The sequence below is a fragment of the Triplophysa dalaica genome, chromosome 22, assembly GCF_015846415.1.
Source record: "Triplophysa dalaica isolate WHDGS20190420 chromosome 22, ASM1584641v1, whole genome shotgun sequence".
Taxonomy (NCBI): domain Eukaryota; kingdom Metazoa; phylum Chordata; class Actinopteri; order Cypriniformes; family Nemacheilidae; genus Triplophysa; species Triplophysa dalaica.
The window spans coordinates 6,825,465-6,844,732 of NC_079563.1; the positions used below are offsets into that span (position 1 = coordinate 6,825,465).

A 19,268-nucleotide genomic window follows, 5' to 3' on the forward strand; every position below is an offset into this window, starting at 1 on the left:
TTTTATTTATATTTGATGAAAATACAGCGTACTGTGTAAAGGTCTTGGGCACATAAGATGCTTCCCCCAAAGATGTTCTTACTGGGTTCATATGGTCTTTTTTTATGTTTTTCCAAACTGATTCGATGATAAGATCAAATCTGGGCACATGCCTGATGTAAGACTGCTTGCTTACACAAAAAATATAATCTGCTGTTAAATGCAAAGAATGTTTATAAATCTATATGGATATCTCCATCTCACACACCAAGAGATAAATATGGTTATTCGTTGAAACAAAACTAATCAAACATTTATGTTTATTAAAATTTATGAAAATAAATAAAAATGAGTAATGTTGCATCAGGAATGAACTGAAATGTTTAAATTAAGGCACTAAAAAATTACTGACTGAAAACTAAATCAAATAAAAATAAATACATCTTATATTGCAAAATAAAAATAAATAATGAAATAAAAGCACAAAACAAAAATTCACAATGTAACCATAAACATAAAAATAAAAGCTATTTTGAAATATAATTAAAACTGATGTCAAGCCTTTAGTACAGCTGGATATAAATAAACATCTTAAAAAAAAATTTAAGTGAGGCATTTAATGTGCTAATGTACAGTATTCACTCCTATGGTTACATGACACTTCCATAAAATGAAAACCAACAACCTTTATTAAATCGTACAAGCACGTACTGTTGCATTGATCCTTCCTGCATTATATCCCATTGTGTAGCTGATGGACTTGGGAGGTTCCCAATGTGTTTTCGCCTCCAACTATAATTCTTACAAGACGATTATTACATAAAAAATCCCTTAATGAATGAAAACGAACCATGGATTTATTATAGTAAAAGAGTAGGAAACATGTCAACTTGGTGCATTGATGACCATTTGTATGACCATATTCTTATTAGTTAATAAACTTCTATTTATAGGCTTAAAGAAGCATTGCTCTGTATGCTGTGATAAATGCTTTTATAACTAAGCAGACAAACGTGTCATAAATCACTTGCAACCATGTATGGGTGAACTCCAGTGCGAAAGAGTTAACACACTGCTACAGAACAATCTCTGACAGAAATATAAGGGATTACAGGATCAGTTACTACACATTTATGTCTACAAACATAGTGAGAAATGATATTTGAAGCCTGTCAGTGCTAAACTAGCAAGTGTTGTGTAGTACACAGCAAAAACAACAACATTAGCGTTCAGATGCTAGCTGTAGTTGACATTACTACACTCGATAATGCAAATTCAGTATTTTGCTATGTACCTATTTAAAACAACAATACAGCCAGGACTACGAGTCCTGACAACATTTTGTGTATACTTAGCCATACATAGGCACAGACAGTTATTATAATGTAAAAGATGTTCAGCTACAAGTGAGACAAAGAATATGTTTTCACAAGTGTTGTCAGGTGTCGTGGGCTACGTCTATACTTAAACTATATTTAAGGTAACGTTGCATTTTTCTGGTGTTCAGTTACTCTTAAATACTCTGATGTTCAAATCGAATGTTTGTAAGTTAACTTCCCAGGAAATGTGTGAATTCAAACGTTTGCTATGGCGTCAACTTTTGGCTCAACCAATGGCTTCACTTTGGGGCAGGACAGCCTGTAACAGTGCTGGCCAGTGGGGGTTTTCAGATAACCTGTCCGGTCGTTGGCACCGATCGGGTCCAAGTAGAGCATCCTGCCGTGGACATCCAACCCCGCCCACATCCAAGTGGGACATGAGCCACGCCCGTGTCCAGAAGTGTGGGTGCAGTACATGACAGGGTTTCTATACTGTGGCGGTTTTGAAACCAGAATGGGCATTTCTTAACCATCCAATCAGAAAAGGGAGAAGCGCCCAATAGGAGAAGGGAATTAAAACCACCCACTTCATTTTTTTTAAAACACATTGAGAAACACCTATACCGATTTGACAATGCCCCATAATTGAGAAACCCCCTGTTCTGCAGAGACCGCAGTCTCCATGTCCAATACGTCAACTTGTTCCCATACTGTTCGGACATGGGCGTGGCTTCTGAAATCACACTCAGATTGGATGTCGCCAGGCTGTAGTGAGAATCTTCTCATCATGTTATTGGCCACTTCTGGTCTAGTTTGGCTTTCATTGACAATTTTGAAAGAAATGGAGACACGTGGTCCATCTTGTTTAACAGTCTATGGCACTGATCTGACAGAAATCACTTGCTTCGCCTAAGCAGAGTCAGTAGAGTCAAAAGAACCAGCGATGACAAAGTTGGTACCGTCAGAATGGGAGCTTCCTGATTGGATGGCTTGCTGTCTGAGGTCATGGCAGATCAGGACTAACTGATTGCTCTGAGCCTCGGACAAAGAACTACAGCTCTGACAAACGCTGAAATTAGTCTTTCGTCCTGGAATGTTGGCTTTCTCACACATGGTCTTGACCATCTTCGCCAACGTGTTCTTTCCCAAAGCTTGACAGTTGTACCTGTGGAGAGCAGCTAGATTCACCCCAGGCTTGATGGACAAGTCAAAGGGTGCATCTTCGAAGAGCATAGGTTGAGGTCTGCGCTGGGCGTACTCCTTGTAGTCCTGCACCGGACAAGTTTGAGGAGCATGTGGGGTATAGAGATGCGGGACTCCGTCATGGACCTCCTGATTCTGGCGTTGAGGTCGCTAAAATCCTGATAGGTCCATTCCAGATACTCCAATCCTGTTTCTGTGTTGAGCAAGCGTACATTTCCCCACTTAAGCGTGGAGCTGTGGAAGCCCGCACATTGCCTGAAAGCCTTGGTGTTGTTGAGCCACACAAGGTTAAGCAAACCCTAGAGATTGAAGCGACTCAGGAGACCCCGTTTCCTCCGGAGAATCTCGTCGGCAAGCGTCAGCTTCATTGACTTGTGGGGTTTGTTGCCTTTACCTTTGAACTTGAGCTCCAGCTGCTTTTGCTTGAGGGCGTCCTGGGATCTTTGGAACTCTCTGTCTTTTGTAACATAATACACAAACATCAAAAGGGTTCGGTTTATTACTTCCAATAACAGTCATTGAAGCCACTAGTTTATAAACAAGATGTGAATTCTTACACACTTATTTTTCTTCAACCTTGACAATATTAATACATAGTACTAATCTGAGGAGCAGACAGGAAGTGGTTAAAGCACAAACATACACTGTAGTTTGTGGTGGAAGATCATGCAATCCTTTCAATATCGCATAATCACCCCAAGGTTTGTTTAACACCGAAGCAAATACTGGTCAGACAAAATGATACTGAAAGAAGACATACAAAACAATTAGATCAACAATAAACAGCTTAATTGGCCAATGACAAGCGTAAGAACTGACTGAAAGTTTGCAACATGGATGAGTCCTACCACAAATCGTTCAAGAAAAAGAATAAGCGACATGATGGGTAAACTGTGTTTGCTATGTTTTTTATTTGCTGACGATCGGTAGAAGTTCTCCCTTCGCTTTCATGCTTTTAATCTTGGCTTTGATGGCGTCATCCATAGCCTGTCGACATCTCACAGCGTAATGGGCCAACGTTTCCTCCTTCTCGTCCCAGGGCGGAAGAGCGTGGAAGACTTCAGGGGCCGCCAGGCTGAGTTCCGCGATGGCCGCTGTCCTGGAAATGGTGTTGCGGTCAACACCGACTCGGTCAAAAGCCACTTTCATGGAGACGCTACGGCGGAATTCTTGTAGAGCAGCCATGTATCGCGCAATCACGCCGACAACGTTTTTCACTGAAAAAAAACCCATCATTTTAGCAATTCTGGTGCCACGTGAGAGGCGCAGAAACGAATCAACAATCGGACCACAAATTAGGCCCAGACTTACTTCGGACACGTGTGTTTTCACAATCTCTGCTTCTCTTTGCTGAAACCTTGATGGTCCTCTGCCTCTCCGTCGGAAGCAGCTCCACCTCCTCGAAGGAGTCGAAGAGCGCCGGAGATTCAAACGCAGCTCCCTCATCAGAAACGGAGCCGAACATTTGATGAGAGCCACCCGCTTCCATTAGACTTGAGGAATGGGTCCTTCTCTTATCTAGCAAAGAAAACCAGACCTCCATAATCAAACTATAGACCCTTCCCAATTATATTCACATTGTGTTGAGATGTTACGGATTGGTTACCTGGCCGTAGTTGGTCTTGCAGGAAGTCACAGATAAGCTCAGCCTTCTTGGAGAGTTCCTGTTGCAGAAGTTCTTTGTCCTGCCTCAGGCTGCCGATGGTTTCAACCATCAACTCACTTTTGCTTCTCTCAGCCTGCAGCAGAGCTTTCAGCTTCTCTATTTCATACACAGCTGGAAGAACTGTGTGACATAGAAAACAAGCTTTACCTCAGGAGTTCCTACAGGGAGCGTTGACCAGGCTGGTCTTCAGCTGGTCTTACTAGACGTGACGGGGAGAATAACTAGACCTGATATCAAAATTGATCTTTTGGACCATCAGACTAATCCATAATCTGCAAGCAATAGTCTGCAACTTGGTTTACCATGTTTTACTTTTGGCCTTTAAAGGTTTATTTGGAAAGTCTATGCAGTGAGTCACTGTATGCATTTTGACATACACATTTATCCAAGGAGACTTTTGTTGGATTTAAAGTATATGTTTGATCAATATGTGTTTTCTGGGAACCAATTCCATAACCGTTTGGCCCACTAATGGAAACACACCATTAAATCAATATGTGTCATACAACTCATGCATTATTCATTGAGCAAATCTGACGTGGGAATTGATCTTTTAGTTCCGATTTTCTGAACTAAATTAACTCTTTTAATATATGTGTGAACGATCCATTTTAAAGATTCATGTTGCCTGTCATGAACATGTTGAAGAGAGCTTTAGGGCAGTGACCTTATTTTTGACTCTGTCTTTATGTAAATCATATAGTGATGTGGAAATAGTGGACACGTTGCATGAACTCTTTCCGTTGAACTTTTATGGTGCTTTTGTGTAATGTCTTAACATTTCAATCCCTGTTTATTGTCATCGTATGGAACCACAGAAGGATAAGTCAATTGAGAAGTTTGAAAAATTCTCCAAAAATTTCAGAAGATTATTACAGAAGGTCAATATTTCTTACCAGAATAAGGAAGACAGACATCAGAAATGCAGCATGTTGTGTACTTATGTGGAGAATCATTCAATGACTGAAATCAAATCAGTCATCAATTATTTCAATACTATTTGTTATAATAATGTACTTCATTATGGTACTGTATATGAACATTAAGGTAGATTAATTAAATATTTAAGTACAGCCTATTTGAGCACGGTAAGTTGATTGAACTTGTGCTACATAATTGTTTAAGTAAAGAAGGCCAAGTGAACGCAACAAAGATGTTCTTGTTATTTTGACTTCAAATCTCCTTAAGTTGAATTTACCTAAAAAACATGTTGCAAAAATGTTGCACATATATTTTGCTTATTCTATGTCTTTTTCATGATGGATTTTTACTGCTTCAACTGATGACCTTTTTATACACCTTTTGTATGATCACATCTTTTTAAAATAAAAAACAAACAAAAGTTTAACATTTAAATTTGATATATCGTCACCTTGAAATTACAAGGTTCTGACATTTCTGTCAAAACTGAGTTGTTCATTTTATTCTTTGACAACTTATTTGCATTGTGTTTTTGTTACATTATATATTCATTCATTTACATTGTGTACATTTTTGGACTTGTTTAAAAAAACACAAAGGAACTATCTACAGCCAAATGGAATGCAAAAGCTGCTCAAATTATTATTTTATTGGTTTATTATTTAATAAAAGTAAACACAAAAAAGGTCAATTTAGTTCAGTCTATTTGCCCTTTACGTTATCTGTACTTAAAATTTTAAGTTAACTTAATAAAAAACCCCACATTAGGTCAACTCAATTTAACAAAGTTGTTTAACTCCTCATTACTCAAATAAACTGAGAGAATCACTTTCCTCAAATCATTTGAGTAGTCTCAACTCATTAGGGTTTACAGTGCAAATAAAACCTGATCATTCCAAGGCGACGATATACTAAAACCACCTGCGAAGAAATCCCCCCGAATCAGGATGTCGAATGTTAAAATCAAAACTTTCAAAATAAATACACTGAATTCAATTTCAAAATGCTATCATAATATAATACAATCTTTTCAACAGTTTATTTGAAGGCAAAAATGGATCCTAAACATCATATTTTGATCTTTGATTTTATTGTAATGCATCAGAAAATGATGAAAGCACTGGTGACACACTAGATCAATGAAGTATTTACATAGCCTACTGAAAATAGACTTGTCAGTATTGTGTCTTTGAGGAAGTGCTTATAGTTCCTGCACCAATAAAGGTAGATAAAAACAAACTATTAAACTGGTCAGGTCTGGGATGTCCTAACCATCAAAGGTAGAACACTCGTTCTTTACAAAAACCTGTTGTCAGAACATAATATTTGGTTGGGGAAAGGAAGCCATAAATTATTCTTGAAGTAAACCAGTCAATGTGTTTGAGAGTCTGCTTTAATTCCAGCCCATTATCCTTTTCTTTTTCACATTTTATCAACTTTTTGAAATGTGCAACTTCAAGGCCTTACAGGACAGTAAAAATACTTTGTTTACAAACATAATTTGTACCTCATTGCTTTCTGTGTCTTATACAAAAACAGGCAAGCTTATAAATTAACTGATTCGTTCCATTTACTTGCAACGCTTAAGAGCTTTTAAAAAAAGTCAAATACCAAAAAAAGCAATTGCCTTTTATTATCAGTTTATCCAAAGATTAGACCAGGCAATTCTTTGAATAAAAATACCTTTTTATGACTCATTACAGAGTTTCCGTAAAACAATTATTTAAAACATTTATTCGCCACTACGTGTCGCTGCCTCCACATCTCCAGCAGCCATTTTTTATGCTGTTTGTAACAGACAGTAGAAGCCAAAGATCTATACAGGCTCAATGTAAAAATAACAAAAATACAAATAGAAATATATCTTGTTTTAACTGGCATGCTAACTTATAAATCCCTTTGTCCGTCATGCACAAATATGGAATGATGTGGTTATCAGTTTAGCATCATAACATCATAACAAACAAACAAAAAAGAATATAAAAGACAATACATTACAGTTCTTGTATACGGTTGTGTTGATATAGCAATAGTTCACGTTTCGACTATATTCAAAGATACTGGGTACGAGTAGAAACCATCAAAATGGTTTAAGTGACAACTCATAATGGCGTGTTTTTGATTTCTTACAATGCTACAATGCTGACTAACATAAATAAGCACTAGACTATTCTAAAACTAATGTCAGTGGTTAAAAACAGTTTGTGTTGACTGTCCAAGTCAATAGCTCAATAACCATCACAGTATAGATTATGTTGGGTTAGTTTGCATGAATGACAATGAAATAGTAAAGTTCATTTGTGCAGGTATGAATCACTGATCTCCTTAATCATTTATGTCCATGAATCTGCTTCCAACAATGTTTTTCTTTTGAAGTGTTTGGATAACAAGTTCTCCGAATGCAAATTTGAAAAGCAAGAATTACATATACGAGGGGTCATTTTTGCCTGAAGATTGTTCATCGCAGAAAATAAATGATTCTTGAGAGGACTCTTGTTTCTTTTTCTGACCGATTCGAAGTCGACATTTGTTAATGCACGCCTTCTTCAGCTTAGATGATTCCACTGGTGTCCATCCATCTATAGTAGAGCAACGAAGAACATATGCTGCAAGAAAATAGAAAGTAAATCCTATTAAAGACATGAGGGTGAAAAATGTGAAAGAATTTTAGTTTGAGGGTGAAATGCTGCATTTTGATCCAGCATCCCCGATGTAAACACGAAAAGTCAAACAAATGTGATCCAGTGATGAAAATAAATCCTAAATCAATCTTTGAATAATCATTTATCAAACAGGCCAACAGACATTTTCAGACATTAAGGAAATATCATCAAAAACTGTTGTTTACTTAAATTATTATTAAATATTTTAATAATGTAAAAAAAGAAATGTCACCTTATCAATAAACTGAAATAAGTTTAAAAAACCCAAACAAAATATAGATAAATTAAAAATATTTAGCAATAAAAAATGAACTTATTAATACTAAAATGACAAAGCACATAAAATGTACATAAAATTAACATGAAAACATAAACAATAAAAATATATATTTTAATAAACAGCCGCAGGAAAAATTAAGAGAGCATTAAAAAATGATTTTTGGTTTTCCAGAATCTACAGTTTATAGGTGTGTGTTTATCAAAAAATATCATTTTTGTTTCATTCTTGTAACTACCAAATATAAGTTTTCCAAATTTTTAATAAAAATCTGGTTTCTATTTACATTTATTTTTAGAAAATAAAAACTAGAGAAAAATGACAAAATAACAGAAAAAACTGTTAATATTCTCTTTTAAGCAATACAAAAGTAATATTTTAACATGTATTTAGGAAAAGTGAATAAAAATGATGCGATAACCTTTTTATCACAGGTTTCATGTGTCTTGTCATGCTGTCAGTCGTTCACATTGCTGTTGGATGACTTTGTCACTCCTCAGGTTTGATATTGTTGAAATATAACAGACACTGGACTGGAATGACCACAATACATCTAGACACGTTGAATAAATAAACATTTGGAATGGTCTCTTAAATTTTCCACGGCTGTACATATTTAAATTTTCAATAAAATGTAATATAAAAAAATTTCAATAAAGAAATTTGAACTGACACCACTCAAATAACTTACACATAATCCCATCCACTCTTCTTCTGTCCAGGATCTTTTTGCCGTCGGGTACTTTTCCCCTCTTGCCGAAAGCGACGGCACCATTAAGGTCCTCCTCGCTGAAGAAATGCTCAAACAGCAGATGAAAGAGTCTCATACTGTCCTGCCGGGACTCCTGCAGCATGGATGCCAGTTTGTAGTGCGGCAGGTACAGTCCACTTCCTGGAAACAGCTCCTGCTCGCCTAGTCTGGCCGGGTTGGACAGAGGCATCTGCGTCCTCTCGTGAAACACGAGGATTCGGTCAATGACTGTCTGCAGGTTCTGTAGGGTTATAGTATCTGCGTGTGGAACGAGAAATGAGAATTTATTTCATATTGTCGTGTCTGCGAGGTTGGATTTCTATTGATTTCCTTTTACATTGGATTTGGAGCTCACCGATGCTCGTAATAAACTCTTCCAGATGTTTCCTTTCTTCAAAATACCTCTCACTGTTTGGACTGAGATCTGATGGGCAAAACTGCTCTTCTGAGCTTTGTGCGGCTGGGATCAGATGTTCTGCAATACATCAAATGAGCATTTTTAAGATTTTCTAAAAGGATAAATTCTTTCCACGTGACTATTTGATTTTAACATAGTGCTCCCGCATAGTGAACGACTGGTCTGCATTTCACACAGCTGGCAAGTCCACAGACAATAAAGCCATTTTCATCAGAGAAATTTTATTTTATTTGCAATGATGCAAAGTTTCTTCCAAATTTATTTGCCTCATGCAAATTCATCCATTATGAATCTGAATACAGAAAGTTGACAAAACCTGTCAAAAACAGGTCACGTTGCACGGCAAAAGAAAATAATTCTTGCTTAAAGAAAAATAAAGAAATATGCTCAGTTGTCATAAAAAATGCAACAATGCAAAAAAGTCAATGTGATTCTAATGCTGTAAATAAAAGCAATTACTATTTCGTTCATGTCATTTTGCGGTAATAATCGTCTCAGTAATGTTATTGACTGGTTTAATAAAAACTACAATTTTATATAGTAAAGCAGCTTAAACTTGTCAAAGTTCTTTGCAGAAAAAACTAACCATGAAGGGCTTTCAAAATCGCAGCGTAATCCATCTTCTCATGTGAACCTGTAAACAGAATACAATTATAGTTTGTCCACAAAATGTATTTATGAATATTCTCTATTATCTTATAAGCATTTTCATGCATGCTTATGATAAAACGCTCATGAGACTTTAACAACGTTACATTTATACTGACATCCATTTTCCTCTCAACAAAAGAGAAAAGGTGTCAAGCAACTCACCTGTTTCTTTTTCATGATTTTTTTTTGGGGAAGTGAAACAATAACAGCACCATCCATTTCCATCTTGATTGAAATGCAAATTATCCCCAGAGTCTCTCGGGAAAACTCCTTAATGCTTCATTGCAGAGTAGAAGAGACCGCCATCTCATTTACTATCTCGGTAAGAACTGCCTGTCTGCTATTCATTTAAAATTGCATGCGGTTCACTTTCTAGCAAAATTCTTTCATCGTTTCTTCCTCATGTCATTCCAAACCTGTATGACTTTATTTCTTCTGCAGTACACAGAAAGAAAATATTTTGAAGAACGTTGATAACCAAACAACACTGACCTCCATTGTATAAACATAAAACGTCATTTTAACGAAAGAGTCATATACAGGTTTTGAATGACATGAGGGTGAACAAATGATGAGCAAATAGTTATTATTGTGTGAAATTTCCCTTTAAATGGCCTTTCTAAATATAATCAAATGTTATTGGCTAATGACACGTGAACATTTATTGTCTGTATCACTCCGCTTTTGTGTTCACGATGATTCAGACCAAATATATTAATATTAACACGATGAACCACTGACGTTACAATGAATGGGGAGGAATGCACCCTAAATATGGCGACTCTAGCGAAGGAAGTCCCACCTTCCAGTAAAACGAGCCAATCGTCAATCGATAAAGACTGACGATTCTTTGGGGCGGGGCTTTCGTGAGGTGCTTGCCAGCCTGTGCCCAGGCGCAGTAGATGAGGAGACCTCGAAAAAGGAGATTTTTTGAGCAATTTAATCTTAGCAAACCCAAGTTATGATAGAGGTTGTGTTTAATTATTGATCAGAAACACGCGGTTTCATTTTTTAAATATCTGTTTTCCCTCATTCAACTAGATTAGACTGTAGATGAATATAGATGCCCAAATGCATGGCAAACATCGCCGCCATGTGGCACAACTTCCGTTAACGACTTTGTTCAAACTTATAGAGTATGTTCATCCCAAAATCAAATTTATGTTATTTTTTTACTCACCCACATGACGTTCAACATGTTTTGAGACCTCCGAGCGTCTTCTGAGCTCAAATAAAGACATTTTACTTGACATCTGAGAGATTTCCAGGCCTCTTCATAGACAGCTTGGTTATAGTTGTTGTCAAGGTCCAGAAAAGTACTCAAGACATCGTTAAATTGGTCCATCCATAGACTGACAAGACAGAGGAGAACATATCGATTAAAGTTGTTATATTGGTTTGTACTCACATAAAGCATTCTCGTCGCTTCAATTTTTTTTATTGAGCCACTATAAGCGGATGGACCAATAATGTCTTGAGTACTTTTCTGGACCTTGACAACAACCATGATGTCTATGAGGATGCCTGGAAATCTCTCGGATGTCACCTTAAATATCTTTATTTGTGCCTGACGATGCCGGGAGGTCTTAAAACATGTTGAGCATGGGTGAGTTAAAAAAAACCCACAAAATTTGATTTTGGGATGAACTCCCCCTTTAATCATGTGGAGGAAAAGTGGAGCAGAGAGTCACGTTGTGTGAATTTTGGCTGCAGCAAGCAGTGAGTTTTTGTAATGTCTGTTTTCTTTCATTCCAAGATGGCTTGATATTGTGTTTGTTTTACCAGTGATTATGGGATGAGTGGGATATGGAAAACCTGGACTGGATTTATTACAGAAGTCTGAGTGGGAACAGACGCTTTCACTCTGTGCTGTGTCATTTTCTAAAATCGTTATAATACCTTATTTACAGAGCCGCTGTATAAAAGCAAAAATATCAAAACAATGCTTTTGCACTAAATAAGACAATCGACAGTCACGCTGATATATGTGACCCTGGACCACAAAACCAGTCATAAGGGTCACGTTTTTTAAATTGAGATTTATAGATCATATGAAAGCTGAATAAGCTTTGCATTGTGTTTGGATAGGCCAGTATTTGGCCGAGATACAAGTATTTGAAGATCTGGAATCTGAGGGTGCCCAAAAAATCGAAATATTGAGAAAGTCGCCTTTAAAGTTGTCTATCAGAGGCTTTGTAGTAGGCTGTTGCTAAAAAGAAACAGGCTTGTTTTAACGCTCTCTGTAGGTTGTGCTAAGAAGAAACAGGTTTGTTTTAACATTCTCTATTGACATACCGCTCTACTGATGTTGTGGAGAGATAAACCCGAGAGCAGACATTCTAAGCTTTATATAGACACCAAACTTGAGTGAGCTATTCCTAAAGAGCGGGCAGCATTGAGAGAGGTTTGTAGATGTGTTTCTAGCCATTTTTGCATCCACTCACAAAAATAAATTTTTATTATAATAACGATAGAAAACTTGCAAAATATCTTCATGAAACATGATCTTTACTTAATATCCTAATGACGTTTGGCATAAAAGAAAAATCTATTATTTCACAAATACAATTGCTACAAATATACCCATGCGACTATTGACATGGTTGTGTGGTCCAGTGTCACATTTATAACACTAGTTGTAAAATATAATGATGTAATAATGATCGAATGCACTGTACAGCTCATGTTTAAACAAAATCAAGTTACTGAAAACAGATAATAAGCCAATAACTGATATGATGGCTAATGTTAACCATTAGCTATATTCTTCTGTTGTATAAAAAAGGTTAAATCTATAAATAATTACACGTAAATGTCTGAAGTGAGAGGAAAAGCCCTGATTATATACGGTTCCTTTGTCGACTACGAAATAAAGAAACATTCACAATGTTTGGGATTTAAAAAATGTTGACCTAGATTTGCAGCTAAAATCCTCAAACTATGGTTTCATCATTTTACTTTTCATTTCATCTTTACTCTTATCGTTGGCAATGCCAAACACACTATTTATATTCCATGTGATATAATATAAACGTGTCGACCAAATGAATGTGTTCACCTTCTTTAATGCGGTATTGTAAGGCATGGGTTGTGTCTGTCATGTGAGCAACGCCCAGTCTGTTTCATGTGTGTTGTAGCATTAGATTTCACTTCTGCGGTGTGATAAATCTTATTTATGGTCTTGACTGAGGCGACGTCATAAATGTTATTAAGATCAACATGCACATGCACTCCACCCACTCCCACAAAATATGTGTAGTAGGGTATATTCTGGTTGAGTCTGAGCTTTTTATGGGTGTGTGTGTGTGTGTGTTGTCTTAACAGTATTCAAATGCATTTGATCTTTCTTCAAAACATCAGGGCACAAAACGTGGCTTGCGTGATGTGATAAAATAATCAAGCAGAACTGCTCAAAACAAACAGTCTAAAAGCCTAAAGGACCTGCTTTCACACCAAGAACAATAACTATGATGATAACTACATTTGCGTCCACAACAACGGCTGTAAACGTATTTTAAACTTGCATATTGCACATTTTAAGAGCCCTTTCAAATTAAATACATTTTGAATGGCTGTTAATGTTTTATATTCATTAGTTGGCCAAAATACACACTTGGTCAGAATAGAAGAGAGGCGATTAAAGTGTTTGATGATTCTCACAAAATCTTGGTTTCAAGATGTCAAACATGATTGGTGTTAACAAATTTTCTTTCTGGTTCATTAAAAACAAGGTATGAAATGGTTAAAGGCATTAATCAAAAAAAAGACTGACAGTTTTTACAAAAGGCATTAAAAATTCTCAACACCGTTACCATTTATAACTGACAATCTCATAGTATGTTTTGCTTAAATAAGCGAAGATGCCCAAGCACGTTTTTATTAATCATTCATAATAAAATATTAATGAGTTATATTTGATAGAATATTATACATGTAAAAAACAAGAATGCGCAAACTACCTGAATCGGCATTAAAAATGAAAAAGTAGTGTACACAACGTGAAGTTTTTAATCTGTTAACCTGGTAGCCATTTGAAAAGTACTGGCGGATGTGTTTCTTCACATAAAATCACGCTTAATGTAAATATCTTTGTGTGTCTTTAAAGAGTCCTTTAAAAATGTTACGTAGGATGAGAATATCAGTCATGGACGCTTCTTTTCCTCATTTTTATTTTATATAAATATTCTGTTAATCATTTTCTTGTCATGTTTTGTCATCTGAGAACATCTAGAAGAACATCCTATTGTTTCTTCAGAATATTTGAATTAATGCCCTCAGAGACATCAAGACGTATTACGGAAATAAGAATTTCAACCAAAAATATTTATGTTTAAATGTACGAATTTTTACTATGAACACAAACATGTTTATGATGATTATCTTTTGTGACAGCGAATTATGATTTTTATAATTAAAATCTTTGCTGCCATGATGTTTCAATGGTTTCGTGAAAATGAGTAGATTACATTGGTTCTTTGTGCGATTAAAATCAGAATATGTTACTACGATGATCCTTGCTACAATTATGTGCTTAATTGTATTATTTGTACCGAAGTATTGTGTTTACAAGGTCAAGTTTCGCAAAATTATATTTGCATTATGAGGGTGAATCATGTAAGGGGCTGTGTCCATCGAGGCGCATTTACGCGGCTGAAAGGCAGGAGCTCGGCTGAAAACCCCCGCTGCAGGTGCAGCGTTCTGCCCAATGCTGATCGTGGGGAAAAACGCATAGCACCAGCGCCGAGCACCAAAAAAACGCAATAAACGCTCCATTTCCATTTGAACCAATTGAAAAAATACGCTGTATGCCGGCAGAAACGCCTTGGAGGACACAGCCCCTAAATGTAGTCAATGATACAATAATATTGTTCATGTATCGATGTTATGTTTGAAGTTGTGATGTGGAATTCTCTTAAATATAGACAGATTTTTATAAGTTTACTGCTGGGTTGTTTTAATTCATGGTTGGGTGGAATATGGACAAACTGGGTTTATGTTAATCATTTTTTGGTGATTGACATTTTCCTACAAAAAAATTATTCTACATAATGTAAAGAAGGTGCTGTGCACAAAGAATCTTGATGTATTTGATATCGATAAAGTAAATTCATGTCAAACATTGAAATCATGCTGAAATTAATTCAACTTTATGTCAATCTTATGCCTTGACCCACTGACGTGCATAAGACTTGTGCAAAAGGTGCAAATCAACATTTTTGTGGTAAACAACTAGTGGAGCTTAACTTGCATTGGGCTAATTCTTTAAAAGATCCCCCATTCTGAGTGTAAACACATATCGGAACCACATTTAAATACATTATACATAGTGATCAACCAACAACATGGAGGTTAAGGGTCTTTACCTGCATTGTCTCCTCTAGCTTCTGTACTAAGTGCCTGTGCTGCCAGAAGATCCATCTCTGGGTTCACGCCAATCGAAGCTTCTCCATAAGACAACGAAGACTTTGGAAATTCATCCCTGTGTAGGACCCCCATAGCGTCAATGCGTCCAGAGTGGGTTAAAGCTGCCATACTTTGACTGGATGTTGGGTTCGAGTTAATGTGCATTTTGTTCTGGTTAACGTGCGGAGGACCTCTCAAGGGTTTGATCATAGACGGCGGAGAGTTCTCCAGCGGTAATGACGAGAACCCCATGGGGTCATCATCCACAGGTTTGTGGGACGCAGCAGACCCCGACGACGGTCTGGTTTGGGTGTTTAGTTTGGGTGACTGGCTTATGGCACTAACTGACCGGTTTACATCTGAGCTGCTTGGCATCTGCGAATTGGCCACGCTGTAATAGTCTTCACCCCTTTCTTGCTTGATCTTTTTCAACCCTGGATCAGTGCAATCCTCGGGTCCGGGACCTTTGCTGGCTCTTTTCCTGTGGGCAACGTTCGGGGTGTGGTTTGAGTCATCTTCCTCATCGGTAGCCGAGGACTCGCAGACGATGTCGTACAGGTTGTTATTGTACTCCTCTGCGTTGTCGTCCATCTCCGAAGGGTCGCTGCAGTTGGAGATGTCACAAGAGTCGTGGATCTGACTCGAGTCACCTTGACTGGAATTGGCTTTGCTTTTTCCGGAATTGCCAAAGAAGCGATCTGCCGAGGTGCTGTGGATGGTGGTGGATGCCTGCATAATACTGTCCGTATTGATGGTCCGACTTTCTTGGTAACACATCCGTTCCTTGTTTCCTGTTTTGCAGGTGGTAGTCACTGGCCAGTGGTAGGCGTGGCCAGCGCTGCAACCCCACAGTGCCGTGAGGGTGCCATGGGAGCCCTCGTTGAGCATGTGTTTGAGGTTGGGGATAAGGGTGCAGATGGTTCCATGACTGTGGGCCCATTTAACCAGTTTGGCAAGGCTATCAGATGAAGTGTGCAAGCAGTCCTCCATGTTGAGCATCTTCCCCTAGTATTAGAATATGAAGCTTTTTTAATACAGGCTTTAGCATTGAACAGCATTCACAATCTGTTTTACTTAATGTGATGTGTTTCAAGGTGAGACAGCAAGAAATTTACACTGGATATGGCTGGATTTTATCAATCGAGAATTGGTTGAAGCGTGAAAGTGGTGGGCAATCGCTCTACTGAAAAAACACCTGTTGGTTAAAACTTGGCCTTAGTGATCTCAGGCAAAAAATGTGCTTGTTTCACAAGAGGGGTAGTTGTGTTTTGTGATGAACGATTAAAATGGGAAATGTTTCTTTGGAGTTACAACAAAAATGTGCGCATCACGTGACCAGGAGCATGTACTAGAAAAGATGAATAGGATTAATTTCGATTTTATATTGAACGTTAATACCACTGCATTACTGAGAGAACGTATTAAGAGTCAGAAAAACACCATATAAAAATGATCAAACGGATCAATTATAAATATGAATAATATAAAATAATACATTTTTAACAGTTTGTTTTCTCAATTTTGGACGTCACACCATAGGACACATACGATTTATTTGTCAACTACCCAGATATAAAAACTGAACTGACTCATTATTTACATCAAACTCACATGTAGAAGTGGTTGTTTTTCACTTTGTAACACAAAAGTATGATGCACAATGGCCGGTTATCGATACATCAAGATTGTGGGTATATCAATATACTGTGGCATGATATATCACAATGATTAAAAATAAGATGCAAATCATATAGCTATGGCTATGTTTTTCAGGATATGAAAACTGTTTAATCCTATTGGCTGAGCTTCCACACATAACCTGCATCATATATAAGGTTATTATTGGGTTTTTATTTAATTTTCTTTGGGTTTAACATTCTTTATGTTTTATTTGTTTTATTTCACGTTAAGCTTCATTTTTAAAGTTACCACACCTATTATTTGAATTAATTTACATTTAATTTATAATTTACAGGAAGTTCAATTAAACCTTGAATGATGCGAGTTATTCGCTTCAACCAAAAACGTTATTAAATATTGAAACTGTATCGCTAATAAGTCCGTCATTTACATTTGAATTAAATTGTATGAATTGTAAATGGCTTGCATATGATTTCTATTGATTAAATGTGATTGGCTATATTATTGGTTACAATAGTTGTACCAAACAATAACGCCACACAATTATTTTATCAAAACATATAATTGTAAGATATAAAATGCAAAAGTACATTTCCCAAAAGTTATGTTATAACCATGCTGAAAAATCATGGTTTTACTAACCTGGTCATTTTTTGTTACTGGTCTAATCCCGAAGACACACCCCTATCACTAACATCAACAACACAAGATCACCAGACACAACCATTATTCCATATTTGTGCTCTTCTGTGTTTCATTAAGGTACCGAATGATCACTGTGTTCATCATCTACATGCTTTTCCAATCTACTTCAATGTATACCACGGTATTACCATAATACATCTCTAAATACACACTTATAAGTTTTTGGTTACCGGTATAACTTGAAGACACACCCCTACCACACAAATACACAACACAGCCAACCACAGGCATTATTTCTTGTACTTGTTCTTTGTTGTGTTGAGTTCTTTAAGGCACAATGCCTTTAATGTCTTTGAGCATCTTAAGTGACATTGTGTGTCTGTCTCAAAACCGAGTCAGCTGTCCACATTGACCGCGATATTGTGCCTCGCGTTAAGGTTCGTAGCCGAACGTTCAAATGCATCCAACGCTGTTTAGGTGAGCTTTACAATTCATTTAGTATGTTTACTATGTTACGAGATGGAGCCATTGTCTCTGTATATGTAAATATCTGACACACACACACACACACACAAAGAGCCCGACAAAAACATCATGTACCTTCATACAGGAGAATAAACTCCGATATCCGCTCACATATACTGTTGTTCGCCGCCTCTTTGTTCGATATCAGTCATCGTTTGTTTAAGATTTCTACGGTTCTTTCTCAATTTTTGACAGTTTATTTTATACAAAAGCCATTAATTTTGCTTTTAATGGACGTGTAGCGGGTACTTCCGCTAGCGCCGGAAGTACGTGTCTGAGATATTAGATATCGTTTGATGTGCAAGTATAGATTTCTATTACATATGATTTCAATTTTAAACAATATTAGATAGTTTTATATAATATTTACATTTGTGTTGACACTATGCCACATTCAATTTCAAGAAAGATGCTCGACGGGTCCTGAACTTCGTAAACATTTCCATGGTAACAACATTCTCGCATGCATAGCAAAGTAAGGAGGATGCTACAATGAAAAAGTCATAAAAAATAAACTAATGACATACATACTCTAGTTTTATTAAACAGATGTTATTATTTCTGTTCACGAGTTCATTGTTCCTTGTTAAAAATGAAGAAGCATAAAGTATTGACACCTTATCAGACATTTCTTCTTACAGTTCTTATGAAAAATAAAACAGACAAATGAACCAATAGTCATTCAGTATTAGAGTTTGGATAGGTCAGGTAATTTTATATATATATATATATATATATATATATACAGTCCAGCCCGAAATTATTCATACCCCTGGCAAATTCTGATTTAAAGTTACTTTTATTCAACCAGCAAGTTTTTTTGGACCGGAAATAACACAGGCTTCTCCCAAAAGATAATAAGACAATGTACAAGAAGCATCATTGTGGGAAAAAAAAATTCTCAGCTTTTATTTACATTTTAACAAAAAGTGGCATGTCCAAAATTATTCATACCCTTCTCAATAATCAATAGAAAAGCCTTTATTGACTATTACAGCAATCAAACGCTTCCTATAATTGCTGACCAGCTTTTTGCATGTCTCCACTGGTATTTTTGCCCATTCATCTTTAGCGATGAGCTCCAACTCTTTCAGGTTGGAGGGTCTCCTTGCCATCACCCTGATCTTTAGCTCCCTCCATAGATTCTCTATTGGATTTAAGTCAGGACTCTGGCTGGGCCACTGCAAAACGTTGATGTCTTTGTCT

General features: G+C 36.8%; 1 protein-coding gene and 1 pseudogene across 5 annotated transcripts; both read right to left on the reverse strand.

Moving 5' to 3' along the window:
* Nucleotides 1-650: 650 nt before the first annotated feature.
* LOC130411944 (uncharacterized) lies at nucleotides 651-2,983 on the reverse strand (annotated as a pseudogene).
* On the reverse strand, nucleotides 651-18,311 carry LOC130411943 (uncharacterized protein KIAA1958). 5 transcript variants are annotated; one of them, XM_056736969.1, is made up of 7 exons: nucleotides 18,138-18,311; nucleotides 15,212-16,256; nucleotides 9,784-9,831; nucleotides 9,135-9,254; nucleotides 8,720-9,037; nucleotides 8,450-8,581; nucleotides 7,564-7,694 (listed from the first exon to the last, which is right to left on the reverse strand). In XM_056736969.1, the coding sequence occupies exons 1-6, from the start codon at nucleotides 18,141-18,143 to the stop codon at nucleotides 8,478-8,480; spliced, it is 1,641 nt and encodes a 546-aa protein (XP_056592947.1). In that variant the 5' UTR covers nucleotides 18,144-18,311; the 3' UTR covers nucleotides 7,564-7,694; nucleotides 8,450-8,477. The 5 variants fall into 5 exon arrangements, 4 of the variants coding, with proteins under 4 accessions (XP_056592944.1, XP_056592945.1, XP_056592946.1 ...); XR_008905136.1 differs by lacking the exons at nucleotides 7,564-7,694; nucleotides 8,450-8,581; nucleotides 8,720-9,037; nucleotides 9,135-9,254; nucleotides 9,784-9,831 and adding exons at nucleotides 651-2,958; nucleotides 3,145-3,718; nucleotides 3,813-4,019; nucleotides 4,108-4,287; XM_056736967.1 differs by lacking the exon at nucleotides 8,450-8,581 and having other exon boundaries at nucleotides 6,464-7,694.
* Between the last annotated feature and the right edge of the window lie 957 nt (nucleotides 18,312-19,268).